Genomic DNA, 19,381 nt, shown 5'->3' on the forward strand with positions numbered 1-19,381 from the left:
AACGGCCACACAACAGAGAAAAGTGCCTGGACCCCAGAGGCATCATACTCATGACCTTTAACACATTTAATTAGCCAACTGTATTTTACCCAACTCCAGCTGGGTGATGACCCGGCTTAGGAAATGGGTACTTCCAATTTCTACAATTCTCCAATAATGGAGAGCTACTTTGTATGACTATTTGTAAGATAAAGTCAGCTTAGTAGTTGACTAAGGAGTTGCTGTGAAAACTCATGAATTCAAGGAAAAATAAAATGAGCAAGTTCTCTACTGCACATGGAGGTGAGTGCTGGCCCCATGCAAACAGGTTTCTTTCACCATCACCACACAGAAGGTCCCGGGAGATACGGTGAGACCACAAAGCTCCAAACAGCCTCAGTAACTCAAATAAACGAGATAAGCACTTTGCCATATAAGCATGAAAATCGATGGAAAGAAGCGATAATTTGGTAGGTGGAAGCAGGAACCCTCGCACCCTCTCCCAAAGCAGACAGTCCAGAGAGACAGCAAGTGTTGTGGTTACCCAGGCGCACATGGGAGCCAGACCAGCTCAGTTTGAACCCTGACTCTCAAAACAACGGAACACTACCAACCCTACCATAAGACCATGGAAAGCATTAAACAATTTAGAAAATGTAAAGCACGGGTGCCTGGAACATAATAGGCATGTTTAAAAGGTTGCTATGGGGGCGCCTGGATGGCTCAGTCGTTAAGCGTCTGCCTTCGGCTCAGCTCATGATCCCAGGGTCCTGGGATCGAGCCCCGCATCGGGCTCCCTGCTCCGCGGGAAGCCTGCTTCTCCCTCCCCCACTCCCCCTGCTTGTGTTCCCTCTCTCGCTGCATCTCTCTCTGTCAAATAAATAAAATCTTTAAACTAAAATAAAATAAAATAAAAATAAAAGGTTGCTATGAAGAGAGAGGAGAGCAACTTCCCATAGTGGCTTGAGAAGCTCAAGCCCTGCTGTCAGAGACAGGCTCCGTGCCTCAGCCATCACTCACCCCCGTGTGACACGGAGCAGGCGGCTCAGCCTCTCCTGACCTTTGGTTCATCCACCAGTAAAATCAGAACCCTCACGAAAGCACCAGTGCCTCCCTCACAAGCTGTGGTGAGGACCGAGCAAGATGGCGCGTGCAGAGCGGGGAGCACTGGGGCTGCACACGGGAAGCCCCCAGCGAATGTTACCTGCGCTCCCGTGCTCACACGCACTCACAAGGACCAGCTCGTACTTACATAAGTCATGCGGGTCGAAGGGCCGAGGGGGATCTGGTTCCCAGTCATCCAGGTCCGTGTCTTCACCATCTTCCTCCTCGTCCTCCTCAGTATCTTCCTCCTCATCTTCATCCTCTTCCTCTTTGGCCTCCAGTCTACCCATAGGGTTCTGCAGAGAGGCCAAAGGGTCCGAACCATCCACAGCCTCAATGGAAGGTAACACCTGGTTATGCACCGGTAACGAGGCCTGGACAAAGTTTAACCATAATGTTAGCACACAGTTGCTTTCAGTTAGCTGGTACACACACACACACACACACACACACAAACCCAATACAAGGTTTTGGCGGAAGACAGTTTTCACATCAGCTTCCTTCAAGACCCTGAAGAAGAAATTAGTTCCATCTCTAGGCTGTAATGGATCTGCCTTCATTTTTGCTGTTTCTGCCCCACAGCTGCGAAAGCTGATAAGAAAGCCTGGGTGCTCCCTACTTTGGTGCATGCCCTGTCTCCCCAGAGACTTCAAATACATAGTAAACCTTTCCATACCCTCTCGGTGCATGTGTGGTATTGTGTCTCAACATCTGAACCCAATTTCGAGTCGGGGCAGGGAGGGGCCCTCCTGCCTTTTCAGGGTGACCACAACACAGCGTACGTAATGATCTGAACTATCTTTAACTACTTCACTTTTTAAAACTACACACGTGGTACAACACCCAGTTGGTAAAATTCATGGTTAACAACCCTCCTTTTACACACTTCAGAGAGGCTTTTAAGTAAAGTGAAAGAGATGCTTATTCGTTTCAGGCTATAGTTAAGTCTTTTGCAAATAAGACAAGGTGTGGAGCACATATTGGGTTACTCCTACCATATCAAATATACGAGCAAAAAAATGGCACCTTAAAAACTTCCCTACCCGAGTAAGTGTCACAGGGTTCTATGGGACCCCAGATTCCTTTTTCCAATCTTATTTCTCCCACCCAATTAGCACCATAAATCATATTGAAGCCATGTCCCTTTCCTGTTCAATAAATAAAGCAAGTTTTTTTAAATGCCTACTCCATTTTTCTTTCTCTTCTCCTATGTTACAGTCCTCACACAGAATCTTCTTCCCTCGCCAATCTGCCAATCGCCTGGTCGTGTTCCAGTTTCTCCATGAACCATCCCTGACCGCTCTAGTCCTCCCTGACTCTCCTATGCTTTGATCCCTGTAGCATCTGGAGTCCGGAATCCTGCTCCACAACATCATTCAGCTTCTGCTCCAACATTTCATCACCTCACCAGACAGCCCGAATCATTTGGCATCGTTCAAGGTCTCCCTTATGTGCATCTTCATGCAGTGGGCAGGACCTGCACCTGCCCCCCTCTAGGGAGACAGAATCCGTGAAGACACCAAAGTCTCCAAATATTTCAAGACCAAAACCCCTAATTCGTTCAGTCATTTTTCACACGGCCCAATTTCCATATCCCTCATCATCCTGTTGTCTTCGTTTATTCCTTAATGGATTCCATATTTTTTAATGAATATGGCTTCAGATTAATTAGCTTTTGTGACAGCCATTGTTCTACTGCTAACCCAGTTTGAACTGGCAAATAACTAAAGTCCCTGAGTCCTTTTTCCTCTCACATCGTGCTATTAAACCATTTTACTCCACCTCCTGTCTTAAACAGCTGATTTTTTACTTAAATATGTGTGTGTGTGGAGGGTTACGGGATTTTGCATTTATTACCAGTATATTTCATTTTATCACTTGTTCTGTTCTTCCAATCTGCCAAGACCTTTCAGAGTCTTGGTTCTGACATATCACATATTAACTATCCCTCACAGGTTTGTATCCGTTGCCAAACGCCATCTAGATTTCAATTAGCATGCATTTTCCTGTGAGCCTTCTCGCCTGGCCAACTGCACCTCAAGGAAGTAGACCAGGGGCTTTGAAGCCAAACAGACTTGGATCAAAATCCTGGCCCCACCACTTGGCAAGTTAATAAACTTCTCTGAATCTCAGTTTCTTTATCTGTAAAATGGACACAGTAATACATACGGCATCAGTTGCTCTGAGGATTAAGTGCCACAGTATGTACGTGAGGCCGGTAGTAGAGTATCTGGCATTTAGTAAGTGCTTAATATTAGTAAGAATCGATTACTATTATCATAAGTTCTTTTTTTTTTTTTTAAAGATTTTATTTATTTATTTGACAGAGAGAGAGACAGTGAGAGAGGGAACACAAGCAGGGGGAGTGGAAGAGGGAGAAGCAGGCTTCCCACCGAGCAGGGAGCCCGATGTGGGGCTCGATCCCAGGACCCTGGGATCATGACCTGAGCCGAAGGCAGTTGCTTGACCAACTGAGCCACCCAGGCGCCCCTATCATAAGTTCTTTAAGGACCAAGATACCACATATGTCCTCTACAACCTTACAAGACAGCTGAGCACGTGGCAGGGATTCAGTGAAGATTCATTTGTAGAAATATGTTTGGCCCTTTAGGAAATGACATCAATCCCTTCAGGCATGTAAAAGAACTCTCCTGTATTCACAGAAAACCCTTTTTCAGTTGTGCTTCTAAGAATTTCTTAAACTCCATGAAGAAAGAGCATTGTGTGTGTTTACAGAATCTGACCTGCCCAGCAGCTGAAGACCACTGCCCGACACCGGAAATGCTCAGAGAGCGGCTAGAACCAGTTACCTCAAAATAGCATGCGCGTGTTTAAACATGCATCCATTTAACCCGGAGCCAGACTCCTATGTGACATTCTGTCTCTGGCTCAGGGCCTTTTAGAGGCTTTATATAAGAGGACAAAATTCTGGGAGATCCTTCAGCATCAATAAAAATAGAACAAAATACCCACGGAAGTGAGACTCAACAAGGAAAAGAGCAAGAGACTTCTGGCAATGAAACCTCAGGTGCCATTGCGCCCCCCCCCCCCACCCTGCACCCTCACCTGATCCTGCCACTAAGCTATTCTTGCTGTCTCAGAGCACGGTTCTGTTCTCACCCCCTCATTCTAAGCCACTTAAATTTCAGGCCAGCGTTCGTGATGAATGTTATCACACACTGAACAAACTAAAGCATATATATCCACCTCGACTCCTCATACATTCTTTATCACTTTGCGGAGCCAACCAAGAAGAATGAATTCAGTAATCCAGAGGCATCCCAGTGAGGCTGTGATGTATTTTTTTTTTCCCCAACAGATGCTGCTAGAAAGACTGCAGTTAGACTAGGTTACTGCTGGCCTTTCGCCGCTGCTGAGAAAGCCGATGTTGAAACAGTACCAACAACCTCCTTCCCCATGCTGGAGCTCTCCTAAAAGGCTGTAGCAAAGACAAGGCTTGAAACACTTCAGCATTATCTTGAAGAACTGATGCTAAAGCAGAGGTTGCGTGCAGACCAGAACCACGTGAGCTACCATTGGAAAGGGATAAAGGGGTTTATGATAATCACGTCTAGGCAACCACTGTGTATTTCAAGGTAGCACGGACCTTAACACACAGTAGGCACGCCTCACACATTTGTTTAATTAACAATTCCAATTCGACTGACATTTCTGGAGAGCGAGGCATGTACTGAAATTCCTTTGAGGCCGGGTAATATTGCCACACAGCTCCTAAGTGACAGAGATGAAATTCAAATTCTGACTCTGCCCTGCCTTTTCCACTACACCACAACGGCCCCTATGGAGTTAAGTCTGTTCAAGGAGGGCACAGAGGAGATAAACATCCCACACACGCCTTGAATACCAGAGCAACAAGGTAACCACACCTGCTCCAGAGGCACCAGCCAAGCAGTAAGGAGGTAAGCTACCTGTGCCAATTTCACTTAGAGGAAGTGAAGAGGCAACAAAAATGTTAATCTTGTGTCCTTTGTCATGCACAATAAAACAGGGCAAAAGGAAAAAGAATTTGTTAAACTTACGGTACACTTTCTCCTTCCCACTTAATATCACTCTCTAATTATTTCTGAAATTACATAATGCATTGCAGGATACAATTTATCTGAGAAGTGAAATATGAAACTACATTGGACAGCAGCAAACACAACAGAATGCTTCTGGATTCCTACTGAGACCAATTATCAGTGTAGCATATTTCCTTCTCAGTGTGTGGGGAGTCACACATGTTCACTCTCAGAAACAAAGGGGAGACTGTGCTTCTAGGGCTGGAGACTGCCAGTGCCTTTCTTAAGAACAAGGGAATGCATATAGGAAAAAGGCTTCAAATGCATTTTGCCACCACTATAAACAACTGAAAATGGAATCTTTTAGCTTAGGGCAGGGTCGGGGGTGGGGAGGAGAAACACCCATCATCTGTGTTGAACTCTCACGCTAACTTTCTGTCCAGAATTTTTCCAGGTCACAGAATACCCTGACAATCTCGGAGGTATTTATTGTAGCCAGAAATAAAAACCGTGCTGGTTGAAAGGAAACAGCAGTAAGGTAATACTAAGCCAATAGTTACACTGCCTTGTAATGCCAAGGTTCATAGAGCTATCTGACTACAAAACATGAAACAAGCAGATTGTTTCTGGAGATTAAAGAAGATGAAGAGCTCTTTGAGGTGCTAGGGCAGCAAAAGTTCTAATTAAAGCCATTTAATATTAAGTATTAAAACAAAAAAATGCCATTGTGCCTATCAGATTGGCCAGGTTTTAAAAGAATGCAAATAGTGTGGCAAGGGTGAGTGGAAATAAGCATTCTCATGTATTGTTGGTGGGAATGTAAATTTTTTCAGCATCTGAAAAGCCATTTAGAAAGTCTTACCAAAATAACTTTCCCCTTTATAATAACACATTTCAAGCATGTATCAATCAGAGAGAATAGTACAATAAACCTCATGTACCCATCACTCAGCTTCAATAATTATCAACTCACGGCTAACCTTATGTCAACTATTCTCCCACCCACTCTCCCCCCTCACTAGATTATTTTGAAAAAAACCTCAGACATATATTTTCATCCATAAATGGCTTAGTAGATGTCTTGAAAGGAAAAGAACTTACGTATTTTACGTATTACCATATCTAAAAAAACCAATCATTCTTTAGTATCATCAAATATCTAGTAGGTGTTAGAATTTCCCCAATTGTCTCATACTGCTGTTTTTAACAGTTTGTTTGGTGAAATCAGGCCCCAAACAAGGTCCACAAATTGCATCTGACTAACATGTCTGTGAAGTCTCCTTGAATCTGTAAATTCCCATGCCGTTTCTTCCCCGTCACAATTTACATGTGGAAGAAACTAGGCCACCTGTCCTACAGATCTTCCCACAGTCAGACTTTGCAGATTGCATCCTTGTGTGTCTTTTACTTTTTCCATTCTGTCTACTGTGCTTCCTGTAAGCTGGAGGCGGAATCTGGAGACTCAATCAGATTCAGGTTCAGTTTTTTGGGAGGAATACTTCCTATGTGGTAAAATGCAATAGGAGGTACACAACACCAGGAGGCCTATAAGAATGGTTCTCTCTTAGTGGTATTAACAATGTCCAGAGGGTGAGGTTGATCCATCCATTATAAAGTGCCTCATCAGCTTTATCCTGATCGTTTCAGACTGTTGTTGATGATCATTGCCTAGATCCCCATTTCATTAGGAAATGAAAAATGGTGATTTTCCAAGCCAATCATTCCTTCCCTATTTATTATTGGAATGCTTCTATAAAGGAACTTCCCTCATCAAGTAATTGTTTACCTGAGTACATTCAGAGAGAAAGGCTGGATTCCTTCCCATCACTTACCAGTTTTTTTAGAAATGTGGTGGTCCTGCAGCACCTCAAAGATTGACCAATGAGTTATTTCTTTTAATATTAGTATAAACTTATGGATTTTAAATATATTTAATGCACTTCAATCTGTTGTAGACATTTTCCTGTTTTTACAGGTCAAATGCCCCATTGTGGCCCTTTCAAGATGGATCATGAGTTCTTTCCATAGAACCCCAGAAGTTTTCACTAACTTCCTTGCATTCTGATAAGACATGACATTTCAGGTACATCTTGTATATTTCATGCCCCAGAGCTAGAATCTGCCATTTGCCTAAGTAGCCCTGATTCCTTTTACTGGAAAATTGTATTAGAGACCATACTGGCTCATTGCTACTGGACTGATGACTCTGGCTAAACATTTTCAGTGGCCCAAACTAGAAAATATATGTTTTAAGAGAAAACACATAATGAGTTCATGCTGATATTCTAATTCAGATTTAGGATTCTGGATTTTTATTTAATTTGTTTCAGTTTTACATTTCTATCTTTTTTCACTCTCACACAAAATCTTGATTCTTAAATAATTCTGAATATGAATACCTCTAGTCTCTCTCATTTCTTTTGGGGGAATTTATTCTAAGGAAATAAGCTAATATGACATCTATGGCAATGTTCTATACAGTAGCAAAAAAAAGGAAATAACATACATATAAAACAATAAACAGAATATAAACAATAGTAAGCTCTTAGAATAGAATACTAGACAGTCAATGATGAGATATAGATTTTCAGGATGTAAAAGAAAAAATCAAGATGAAAGCTACCTTTGTTTTCTCTCTTTTTTTTTTAATGAGATATAATTGACATATCATATTAGTTTCAGGTGTACAACATAATGATTTACTATTTGGAAGCTACTTTAAAAGAAAAAAATCAAGAGGAAAAGAAAAGCAATCTAATACTGTGGCTGAAAACAGAATGGACTACTGAATAAATATGCAAAACCCCAAACAAAGTATTAGCACATCAAATCCAAATTCAGATACACAGGAAAAAGGATCAAGCAGAGCCTATTCCAGTGCATGGCTGGCTTAATTTGTAAATAGCAATTAACATAATTCACCATATTAACAGAAGAGGGGAGAAAAAGCTCAACAGATTCAGAAAAAACATTTCATAAAAGTCAATATCCATGAATAATCAATATCAATTCATAATAAACACTCATTAAAAATTAGAAATAAAGAGAACTTTCTTCAGCTGCTCAAGGGTATTTTTATAAAAATCCTATACTGCACATCATTCTTAATAGTAAAAATCCTCTGAGAGCAGGAAGGAAAAAAAAGAAACCTACTAGCACCACTTCTGTCCAACAATATATTTTTTTTTTAAAGATTTTATTTATTTGAGAGACAGAGAGAATGAGAGATAGAAAGCACAAGAGGTAAGAGGGTCAGAGGGAGAAGCAGACTCCCCGCCAAGCAGGAAGCCCGATGTGGGACTCGATCCTGGGACTCCAGGATCATGACCTGAGCGGAAGGCAGTCGCTTAACCAACTGAGCCACCCAGGCACCCTGTCCAACAATATATTAAGAGATCCCACCAACAGACAAAACAGGGAACAAAAAAGAAATAAAATTCAAAGATAAAAGGTTTGGGAAGGATTGAAAAGAAAGAAAACTGTCAGTATCCACAGACAACATGACCAATTATCAAGAAAATCCAAAATAAAAGTTATAAAATGAAAATTTTAAAAATTATACCACTGGGGCGCCTGGGTGGCTCAGTCGTTAAGCGTCTGCCTTCGGCTCAGGCCATGATCCCAGGGTCTTGGGATCGAGCCCAGCATCGGGCTCCCTGCTCTGCGGGAAGCCTGCTTCTCCCTCTCCCACTCCCCCTGCTTGTGTTCCCTCTCTCACTGTATCTCTCTCTGTCAAATAAATAAAATCTTTAAAAAAATAAAAATAAACAAACAAATAAATAAATAAATAAGTATACCACTTATAATACCATCAAAACACACCAAATATCTAGGAATAAATCTATTGAAAGATGTGTAAGACCTCCACCCAAAGACAATTTTTTAACTTTTATTTTAAACTTAGGGATATATCATGTTCACCGATTGGAGGACTCAAAATTATAAAGACAGCAATTCTTCACAAACTGATTCATAGATAACAATGAAATTCCACTGGAAATCCTGCAGGACTTTTGTGGAAACTTCCAGGTTGATTCTAACATGTATATGGAAAAGCAAAGGGCCAAGAAACTCTCGAAGAACAAAGTGGAGAAAGGATCACAGTCTTGAATATATATTATGGTACATTCATAAAACTGAATTCTAGATATCAATAAAACTAGAAGGAAACAAAACCCCACAGCTACACTCAGCAACATGAAGGGATCTCCCCTAGCATCACGTTGAACAAGAGAAGCTACAAAGAAAGGAAATGGTAAGTATTTCCATTTATATACAGTTCAAAACCATGGAAAATTAATCTATGATGTTAGCAAGCAGGAGAGTAGTTATCTTTGAAGCGAAAGGAAGGAGAAGTGATTAGGTGGAAGCAAAAGGTTGGCTTTTAGGAGCTGGGAATGTTCTATTTAATCTGAGTGTTGGTTATACTGCATGCTCACTTCATGATATATCATTGCACTATACGCTTACAATCTTTTGCACTTCTCTATATGTATGTTAATTAAAAAGTGAGACACAGTAAGAAATACGGTGAACATAAAGGAAACTACACAAATAACATGGAAAAGAATAGATATAATAATGATTATAGCTATGGGCACCTGGGTGGCTCAGTCAGTTAAGCGTCTGCCTTCGGCTCTGGTCACAATCCCAGGGTCCTGGGATGGAGTCCCACATCCGGCTCCCTGCTCAGCGGGAAGCCCACTTCTCCCTCTCCCTCTGCCTCTCCCCCTGGCTTGTGCTCTCTCTCTTGTGCTCACACTCTCTCTCAAATACATAAATAAGATCTTTTAAAAAAATGATTATAGAGGGATGAGTCAGTGGCTCAGTCAGTTAAGCATCTGACTCTTGATTTCAGCTCAGGTCATGATCTCAGGGTCCCTGGGATGGAGCCCTGCATCAGGCTCTGGGCTCAGAGGGGAGTCTGCTTGAGATGTTCTCTCTCCCTCTCCCTTGGCCCCTCACCCTGCTTGTGTGTTCAGGCTTGCTCTCTCTCCCTCATTCTCCCTCTAAAATAAATGAATCTTTGGGGCGCCTGGGTGGCTCAGTTGGTTGGGCGACTGCCTTCGGCTCGGGTCATGATCCTGGAGTCCCTGGATCGAGTCCTGCATCGGCTCCCTGCTCAGCAGGGAGTCTGCTTCTCCCTCTAACCCTCCCCCCTCTCGTGTTCTCTCTCATTCTTGCGCTCTCAAATAAATAAATCTTTAGAAAAAATAAATAAAATAAATGAATCTTTAAAAAAAGAAATGATTGCCAAATTAAACTGAAAAGATTTTCAAAGGTCTGACAGAAGAAAACTTTCCTGAAAGAAAGTCTTAACCTATACATGAAAAGACACATACTGTCCTAGGAAATTCTGATTCAAATGCTGGTGAAGTCATTAGACTTCCAAGAAAAACTTCAAGGATAAAGAAAGTATCAAGCAGGCATTAAGGTAGAAAAGGAATGAGGAAAATAAATTAGACTCAAGATTTCTACAAATTAGGGCACCTGGGTGGCTCAGTCAGTTAAGCAGCTGCCTTTGGCTCAGGTCATGATCCCAGGGTCCTGGGATCGAGCCCCACATCAGGCTCCTTGCTCAGCGGGGAGCCCGCTTCTCCCTCTGCCGGCCGCCACCCCTGCTTGTGCTCTCTGACAAATAAATAAAATATTAAAAAAAAAGATTTCTACAAATTAAATGTCAGCAGAGAATGGAGCAAAACTCTAACCGTGGTTACTGAACAGGACATAAATTTATTAGTCACAATAATCATGCACCTAACCACCCAGAACAGTGAAGAGGAGAGTGGGAGAAGTGTCCGTGTGCTGATGCCCTTGTCATCACAGCATGAGCCAAGGACAACACAGGACTGACGCTTAAGTGCAGTTTAGAGAATATGATGACTCCAACCTCCTTCACTTTCACCTCAATTTCTTTTTCTTCTGCTCAAGTAAATTTCAGTTTAAAGCATTTAGATTAATAACAGCATTTAGAGCACAATGCCATTCCCCACCCCCATGCTTATCTTTATTTGTATGTCTGCAATAATAGTTCCCGACTATTAACTTAATGAGGATATTTCTAGGCAGAATTTGTTTGTTTGGAATCTATTTTATGTACTTCTTTTTCCACATTGTTTCAACTTTTTATGAAAAAAAATTATTACTCCAAAAATGAGTGAATGAACTAATCATCTATGAAAGACAAAGGGATTTTTTTTATTTTTTTCTTGCCAAATTGTCAAAACTAATTAAACCTATCCACTGCACAATATTCACAGAAATGTGCATGATTTGTTTTTTCAAGCATATACCTAATTATTACAGAATTATTAAAATAAAATAACACTGCTATAGACTGTTTCTCCCCAAAATTTATATTTTGAAAGCTAATCCCCAAAGCTGAAACTAATATAACATCATATGTTAACCACACAGAGAATTAAAATAAAATTAAAATCGGGGCGCCTGGGTGGCTCAGTTGGTTAAGCATCTATCTGCCTTCGGCTCAGGTCATGATCCCAGGGTCCTGGGATCAAGCCCCGCTTCTGGCTCTCCTCTCAGTGGAGAGTCTGCTTCTCCCTCTCCTCCCCGTTCCTGCTCTCTCTCTCTCTCTCTCTCCCTCTCAAATAAGTAAAGTCTTAAAAGAAAGAAAAGAAAAGAAAGCTAATCCTCACTGTGACGGTATTAGGCGGGGCCTCTGAGAGGTGATTAGCTATTGAAGGTGGAGCCCTCATGAATGGAATTAGCATCCTTAACAAAAACCCAGACTCCTGGCTGGGTCAGTCTGTAGAGCATGTGACTCTTGATCTTGGGGTCATGAGTTTAAGCCCCATGTTGGGTGTGGAGCCTATCTAAAAAATAGAAAAATAATTAAAATTTAAAAAAAGAAGCCCCATAGAGGTCACTTGCCCCTTCTTCAGTCATGTGAGGCCTGAACAAGAAGACTGCTGACTATGAACCAGGAAGTAAGCCCGCACCAGAATCTGCCAGTCTCTTGATCTTGGACTTCCCCTCTTCAGAACTATGAGAAATAAATTTCTATTGTTCATAAGCCATCCAGTGCATTGTATTATATTACAGCAGCCTAAACAGAACAAGACAAATGCTCATTCAGGTTCACGGATGCCACAAGATTGTAGATGACTACCAATCAGGAATAAATTTAACTGTAAATTATATGACAAAGACTCCTCAGAATTCTCTCTAGATTTCATAAATAATATTAACAAAACTACTGTTCACTTTTCAAATTTTAAAATGGAAGTATCTGAGTCATCTAACCAAAAAAAATTTAAATGCACAAAGTGCTTGCTAATGGGAATTTTCTTGATAATCACTCATGACACTCAGTGGTACAGCTAAATAATAGTCATACTAGCCAGCATGAAAATAAAACTTATTTGGATCCATAGTCCCCTTATAGTAAGACCGAGGGTATCTAGCTTCTATATCTTCTTTATCACTTTCACAATCTGGAGGAAAACAAGGAAGAAATCCCTCAAAGTCAAATAGGATATATTAGAAATATGGATAAAAGGAAAGAAACATTTTAAAAGGAAAACAAAAAGGGGGCACCTAGGTGGCTCAGTCAGCCAAGCCTCCAACTCTCGATTTCGGCTCAGGTCATGATCTCAGGATCGTGAGATCAAGCCCCACGTCCCGCTCTGTGCTCAGCACAGAGTCCAATGGAGATTTTCTCTCTCTCTCGCTCTTCCTCGGCCCGCACCCCACCCCCATCACTTGCACTCTCTCTAAATAAATAAATAAAATCTTCTAAAAATTTTAAAAAATAAAAGAAAACTAAGAAAAATCTCAATTTTTCAGAAGCTAGAATGAGGAAGATTGTTATCAAATTTATATGTGATTTAAGCAGAAATTTTTTCAATATTTAAAAATAGAAAAACTACCCAAATTTCCAAAAAGAGACACTTATAACCTCAGGATTAGTCTTTAGAATTTGAACGAATATCCTATTAATATACTTGTTTTTTTTTAATTTCCGTGACAAATCATTTTTTTATTACCAGACTATTTCAGTATGTACTGATTATAATGTGTTAGTGTTGTTTTTCTTTGTTTTCATTAAAGGAAATAAAGACCATTCTTAATACATAAGAAGTAGACAACCAGAGATGCAGAGTGCAGAGGGTTGGGGTGGGTGGGGGGCGGGGAGGAGTGCATTCCAGGGAATGGGAAACAATAAAAAGGCAAAAAGGCAACTCATTACCTGCTGAGCTGTAGCATCCTGTTGGACATAAGCTACCTGCCCTGGGTCTGTAAACAGAGTCTAGACAAAAGAAACAACAATAAAAAAAACCTATCAATAAATCTTTAGACAGCTTGCCTACACAGGAAAAATTATCCTGCTGCTAAGCACCAATTCTTGACAGACTTAATTCCCATATAGCCAGTAACAATCCTTCATTAATAAAGTAGATAAAGATAGTAATCTTACTTTTAGCTAAAGCCTTTCATTCAGACGGTTCCAAAGAGATTGTATAAATTAACCATTTCAACTGGCTAACATACTTGACAATTTTACTCTTAAGCAAAATCTCTCTTGAGGGTGAATGCCACGGCTAATTAAAAAGGTATGTCACAAAAACACAAGACATGGCATGAACAAGGGTGCATATGTTCACACATAACACTATGTATCACAGGAGTCGATTCGCAATTAAGTGAAAATGGATGGAGACATACAGACACACAGAAGACTACTATATACACAAGGATATCTTTCAAATACAAAAGCACTCTCATTATCAAAAAAGCAGAAGGGAAATAAACTGAATTTAATGTTCCATAGATTCATTCCTGGATAAAGTCAGTAAAATCATAATTTTTAAAAGGTCTCATCATAAACACATAATAATTTGAGTCATGATACAGCAGAACTAACTAGAGAAGGAAAATCTTCAAAATTATTTTAGCCAGGGCACCATAGAAAATCACCAATTCAGAAAAAATATTCTTTCCTCTAATCTACCCAAGGCTTTAGCAAACCTAGAGGAATAAGAACTATGGTTAAGTTTTGATTCCAGAGGTACATATAAGAGACTTTTAGCCAGTTGTATGATTTCTTAGACTTGCTATTTAAAAATTATCATTAAGGGGCACCTGGGTGGCTCAGTCATTAAAAGCATCTGCCTTCCACTCAGGTCATGGTCCCAGGGTCCTGGGATGGAGCCCCACATCGAGCTCCCTGCTTGGCAGGAAGCCTGCTTTTCCCTCTCCCACTCCCCCTGCTTGTGTTCCCTCTCTTGCTATGTCTCTATCTGTCAAACAATAAATAAAATCTTTAAAAATAAATAAATAACAATAAAAATTATCATAAGTCAGAAGAGCATGTGACTCTTGATCTTGGGGTTGTGAGTTTGAGCCCTACGTTGGGTACAGATTACTAAAATAAAATAAATAAACTTAAAAAATTATCATAAGTCAGACATTTAGTAACACAATAATAAACTAAAGTTGCCTACAGGACATTCTTTACATAAACTATCTGACCTTATTTTAATATAGTCAGGGGACTAAAACTAAGCAGAGGCCCTGTACCCCTGAAACAAATAATATATTATATGTTAATAAAAATTAAAAATAATAAGTAAATAAATAAATAAACTAAGCAGAGGCATTCTAAAAGTACCATCTGACTACTTGGTGATTTCATCTTTACATAGATTTGAAAGTTATTAATTAGGGGGCCCCATTTCTTCTTGGGAGTGATTTGAGGCTCTTGATTAATATTGCATGAGGGCAAGTTTTTATCACCAAGATTCCAGTACAAAAATATGGAACTTATTTTTTTTAATATGTCTAAAAGTGCTCTGTACATTCTAAAGTGCTAACATACAAACTAACATTTATATATTTGTGTCATGCATTTGGAAACTAACCCTCCAAGTCACTGAGAAAAAAGAAAGTAGTCCTAATTGCCAGCTTTTACCTTTGCTTCTATTACAGTCCTATGAATCAGTCAATTATTAATAAATAGCAGTTAATAAGCCAGTAGGACTTTTTGCTTACACATTTCACTGATATAATCTGTATGTTTTCTCACTGATCCATCTGTGATGAAGCCATACAGAACTAAATGCATTTTTGACTTGGTTCTTGATACACAAGAAAAGTAACAAGTTGATAATCTAGTCAATGGTCACTGGGACAAGAACTCATAGGAGGCTAGTGCTCTAACATCTTATTACATTTAATTTAAATAAATAAGGCATATCTTCCTCTGCCAAGTTGGTTATAAGCTCCTGAAGAGCACAAATCTTATCTGAATCATATCTTGCATCACCAGCACCTAGCACAGTGACTGGCGGAGAATAAACATAAGTCATTGGTGAGTTAAGCAATTAACAAACAAACTAGAAACAATAACCCTTCACATGCCTGTGCAGCTTCCACAGGATGGATGTACACCAGGGTGTGCTCAGGGCCATCCACTGAAGTGTAGGAGGTACCATCTGCCGTGTACACCACCTGCTGGGGCGGACGAACCTGGTCATCAGTGTAGACGATCTGAGCCACAGTTCCGGCGTCAGGAACAAAGTGCACCTGGGGCAGAAAGCAGCAAGGATGCAGCGAATGTCCTTGTAGAACAAAACCAATCTCACAAAGATACGTGGCTGACCAAGCACAGTCCACAGTTGCATTTCTAAAATGTCCCCAATGAAAGGAGAATGAAAATTGATACACCCTGGTCATCTACACTGTTAGTGACTTGGAGACAGGCCCCAAGGACCTTGTCACTGATTTCCTACTTAATATTAAGCAACTGATACAAATTCCTCTTCGCCTCAAATGTCCAGTGCAAACATCTCTTTTGGGGAGTCCTGAAGGGGGCAGTCAGCTGATCCTGGAAATGTGACTGAAGATTCCTGGTTGACAGTATTACCAAAATATAAAATACAAATTATTCTGCAATGTAAAACAATGTCAACTCAAAAGCCAATTGCCCTCAACATGTCATAAATATTCTGCTTCACAACTAATAGTGCCTTTCAGCAGACACATTAAAACAAGGTCACTTTTTTTCCTACGTGTTTTTTTTTCACACTCCAAGGCTGTACTGGTGGCATGTCGGTAACCGTATGCTGAGTCAATGATGTTACAGAACTCTTCCTTGCCAGCAAGGTAAAGACACAGAAAATTCTAATCAAGTACTTTTAAGGGGTTTTGGAAAACTATTTCAGTTGTCACCAGGGTAAATAATTTTCTACCTACCAAGAACTAAAGCAGAAACTGAATTCTATAAAATGCTTTCTGGATAGTCAGCTTCGGAGGTTTGAATTCTTGAAGGTTAGCCTGGCACACAGCCTGATACTCGATATTGAAGGTATGGAAGCAGATGGCCAAAGCACACATTTGGGAGAGAAATAATTTATGTGCTGATACTGAAGTTAGGTTGGAATCTTTACTCTTAGGCTACCTTGGCTTCGGACCTAACTTTTTTTTAATTTCAGTTCACTCCAGCAGAGAGTAGTAGATTCCAAAGACGGTATGAGTGAATTTAATCCCCAAAAAGAAACCTGGAGACCAAATGCAATCAAGCAGAAATAAAACAAACATCCACTTCTATACTAAGTGATTAGTCCAACTTCTACACAAATTTGATTTGTCCATGAAGATACAGTTTGTATGTTGCAAGAATTAGACTTCTAACAATTGGCACAGTTTTAAGTGCTGCAAGATAATTTTGTGACTTTAGATTTGTTCATTAACATCAAAACTTGGTCCCCATCACAGTATTTTGCTAAATCAGAGTTCCTGGCTAGGAATAAAAACAACTGGGAAGAGGGAGAGCAATGAGGGGTGTTGAGCTCTGCTGTTTACTATCGGGTTACCTACAAAATGGTGACCCTGTTTTTTGAATGGACTACATTTTCATTCATAAACAAAATATACCAAAATACATAGCTACATGAAAGTTGTCTTCAAAATGGTTTCTATGAAAATCAGAACAGCATTCTCAGTTATTCTGCTGGAAGCATCACTAGAACATTTTTTATAAGTATTAAGACTCAGACTTTAAATCATACTAGAAGATTAATTTTATTTACTGTAATATTTACTATATTACTTAAATTAAATAAATGTGTATATTTAAGTGTTTCAGTGTTAACTTCCTGATTTTGATAATAATACTAAGGTTATGTAAGTTAATGAAAAACTAAATTAAAATTGCATATTTATTACAATGCTTAAAAATTAAGTTTTACACTTTGGCCAGACATGGCTCCATATGACTGCTGACTATTCCCAAAATTCAAATCTACACCAAAAAAGCAGACATTTGCCTTGGCTAAGAATAGTCAAAAGAACACGCAGCTGGTTATGATCGCAGTCCAAAAGGCAGTGATCACCCATCACAGCAGCATCTGGATAAGTGACTAGCCTCCCAAGTGGCTGACTCAATGGGACAACTTGCCATTAGACCTTTACATTCTGAATTTGAAAGAAAAGAAAAGGCCACTCCATAGATATACTTTGTACTTCATTACACACGAAGAATCAAAACCCTACACTAGGTAACATGAAAGAAACACTCCAGTTGGAGGCTTTCAGCACCAAGCACGTAAAATAAAATGGGGCCGTGAAGCAAATTATGACGGCAAGTTGCGAAAATGGCAGAGAAGCCTGTGGGTGGTCGCTGAGCCCTTCTAAATCGTAGTGACCCATACTGATGGAGCACTCAAAGCTCCAAAACCCTCCCTATTCCTCCCGTGCACATCCTGCAGGTCCGCTCCCCCCGCACCCCCCCCAAGCTACTCATTACTACAGAGAAGCTGCTATTTCTTTAGCTGTCAGCAAACTGTACCCAACTGAAAAACCGCTACCAACACCAAGCTGGAAAGACCACTCTTCACCTGTGCAGCATTCTCTTCGTGCTCTGCAGATGTAGGCCACACGTGTGAGCTTTCATCTTTGGAATCCATCCTTCCCCCTGCTGGGCAGCTCCACGTCCAGAGCACCTAGAGCCGCACGCGGCGGAGGACAGTCATCTGTCTACCACGTGCATGTTCATGAAGGACAGAAAGACCTCTCTGCAACGTGCCTGAAAAAAGAGAGAAAGGGAACCAAGTTCTTTAAATAGATGAATGCATTTTAATTAATTACAGTTTCAACCACAAAGAAAAAAAAAGCTTTGTAAAAGATAACACACCTGGACAAAAAAGGTGAAAATGGAGAAATGATTTGTAATGATCATACAACATAATGCAGGCTTGCTATGCTCTAGACACTCATCAGGTAGGTGTAACCCTCACTAAAAATACTGAAGGTCTGGGGCGCCTGGCTGGCTCAGTCCATAGAGCATGTGACTCTTGATCTCAGGGTCATGAGTTCGAGCCCCATGGTGGGGGTAGAGTTTACTTAAAAAGTAAATAAATGAATGAATAAATACTGAAGGTCAACAACATGGAATAAAATAGAAAAAAAGTGCTGCAGGTATATCTCTGAGTTCTGCTGATGAGGAGAATGAGGTTCCTGGATGGTAAGTGCAGATAGGTGATGGGTTCACACCCAAGCCTGACAGCAGCACAGCCCCACTCAGCTATCCCCTGCACACTTGCTTAGATGCTGACTTCCTATACCACTTACTCGAAATGAACAGGAGAATAAGAAAAGTCACAAAACAAGGAGAAAATGGCAGGCAGAGGAGACTGAATTTTCTGGGCCACAATCTGGGGGTGAATACAAATGTAGACTCTGTTTCCCATTTGTTAATGCAGGATCAATTAACACATCACAAGCCTTAATAAACATCAACTTGCACTAAATCTACTCTTGAAACCTTATTCTTTTCCAAAATAGGTGTTTTAAGGAAATCAATCTTCCCTTTTGATGATGATAAAACATGGACATGTTAAGAATCATGTAAGATTTGCTGTTTAATAGATTTGCTGTTTTGCAGCCACACCTGATATACCTCCTCCTATCATCCCATTAAAACAGCGTGCGTGAACAGGAACGGTAAAACTGCTCAGCACACCACTACACCAAAGGTAAGGAAGACCGCTGGCCCAGATCCAGTCAGAATTTTCCCCGTTATTAATGGAAATAAGCCAAGAAGCACATTCTTAGACTGCACATGCTCCAATCTCTAAACCAGAATAAGACTCAAAGAAAGAAAGAAAGAAAGAAAGAAAGAAAGAAAGAAAGAAAGAGAAAAGAAAGAAAGAAGAAAGAAAGAAAGAAAAAAAGAAAGAAAGAAAGAAAGAAAGAAAGAAAAAGAAAGAAAGAAAGAAAGAAAGAAAGAAAGAAAGAAAGAAAGAAAGAAAGAAAAA

General features: G+C 40.2%; 1 protein-coding gene across 3 annotated transcripts in view; it reads right to left on the minus strand.

Annotated features, from left to right (window-relative positions):
- The window catches only part of PRDM10 (PR/SET domain 10), a 104,355-nt gene that overhangs the window by 52,692 nt on the left and 32,282 nt on the right, over positions 1 to 19,381 (minus strand). The window contains exons 2-5 of one of the 3 annotated variants that reach the window (XM_025893791.2): positions 17,963 to 18,150; positions 15,486 to 15,650; positions 13,315 to 13,374; positions 1,232 to 1,457 (exon numbers count right to left, since the gene is read on the minus strand). In XM_025893791.2, the coding sequence (XP_025749576.1) occupies positions 1,232 to 1,457; positions 13,315 to 13,374; positions 15,486 to 15,650; positions 17,963 to 18,031 (520 nt within the window). In that variant the 5' untranslated portion in view covers positions 18,032 to 18,150. Of the gene's footprint in view, positions 1 to 1,231; positions 1,458 to 1,540; positions 1,618 to 13,314; positions 13,375 to 15,485; positions 15,651 to 17,962; positions 18,151 to 19,381 lie in introns of those variants that run through there. The other 2 variants (XM_073903985.1, XM_025893792.2) reach the window with 2 other exon arrangements.

The sequence above is a fragment of the Callorhinus ursinus genome, unplaced genomic scaffold (assembly GCF_003265705.2).
Source record: "Callorhinus ursinus isolate GAN/ISIS: 27379988/994484 unplaced genomic scaffold, GSC_fseal_2.0 scaffold19, whole genome shotgun sequence".
In the NCBI taxonomy this organism is placed as follows: Eukaryota; Metazoa; Chordata; class Mammalia; order Carnivora; family Otariidae; genus Callorhinus; species Callorhinus ursinus.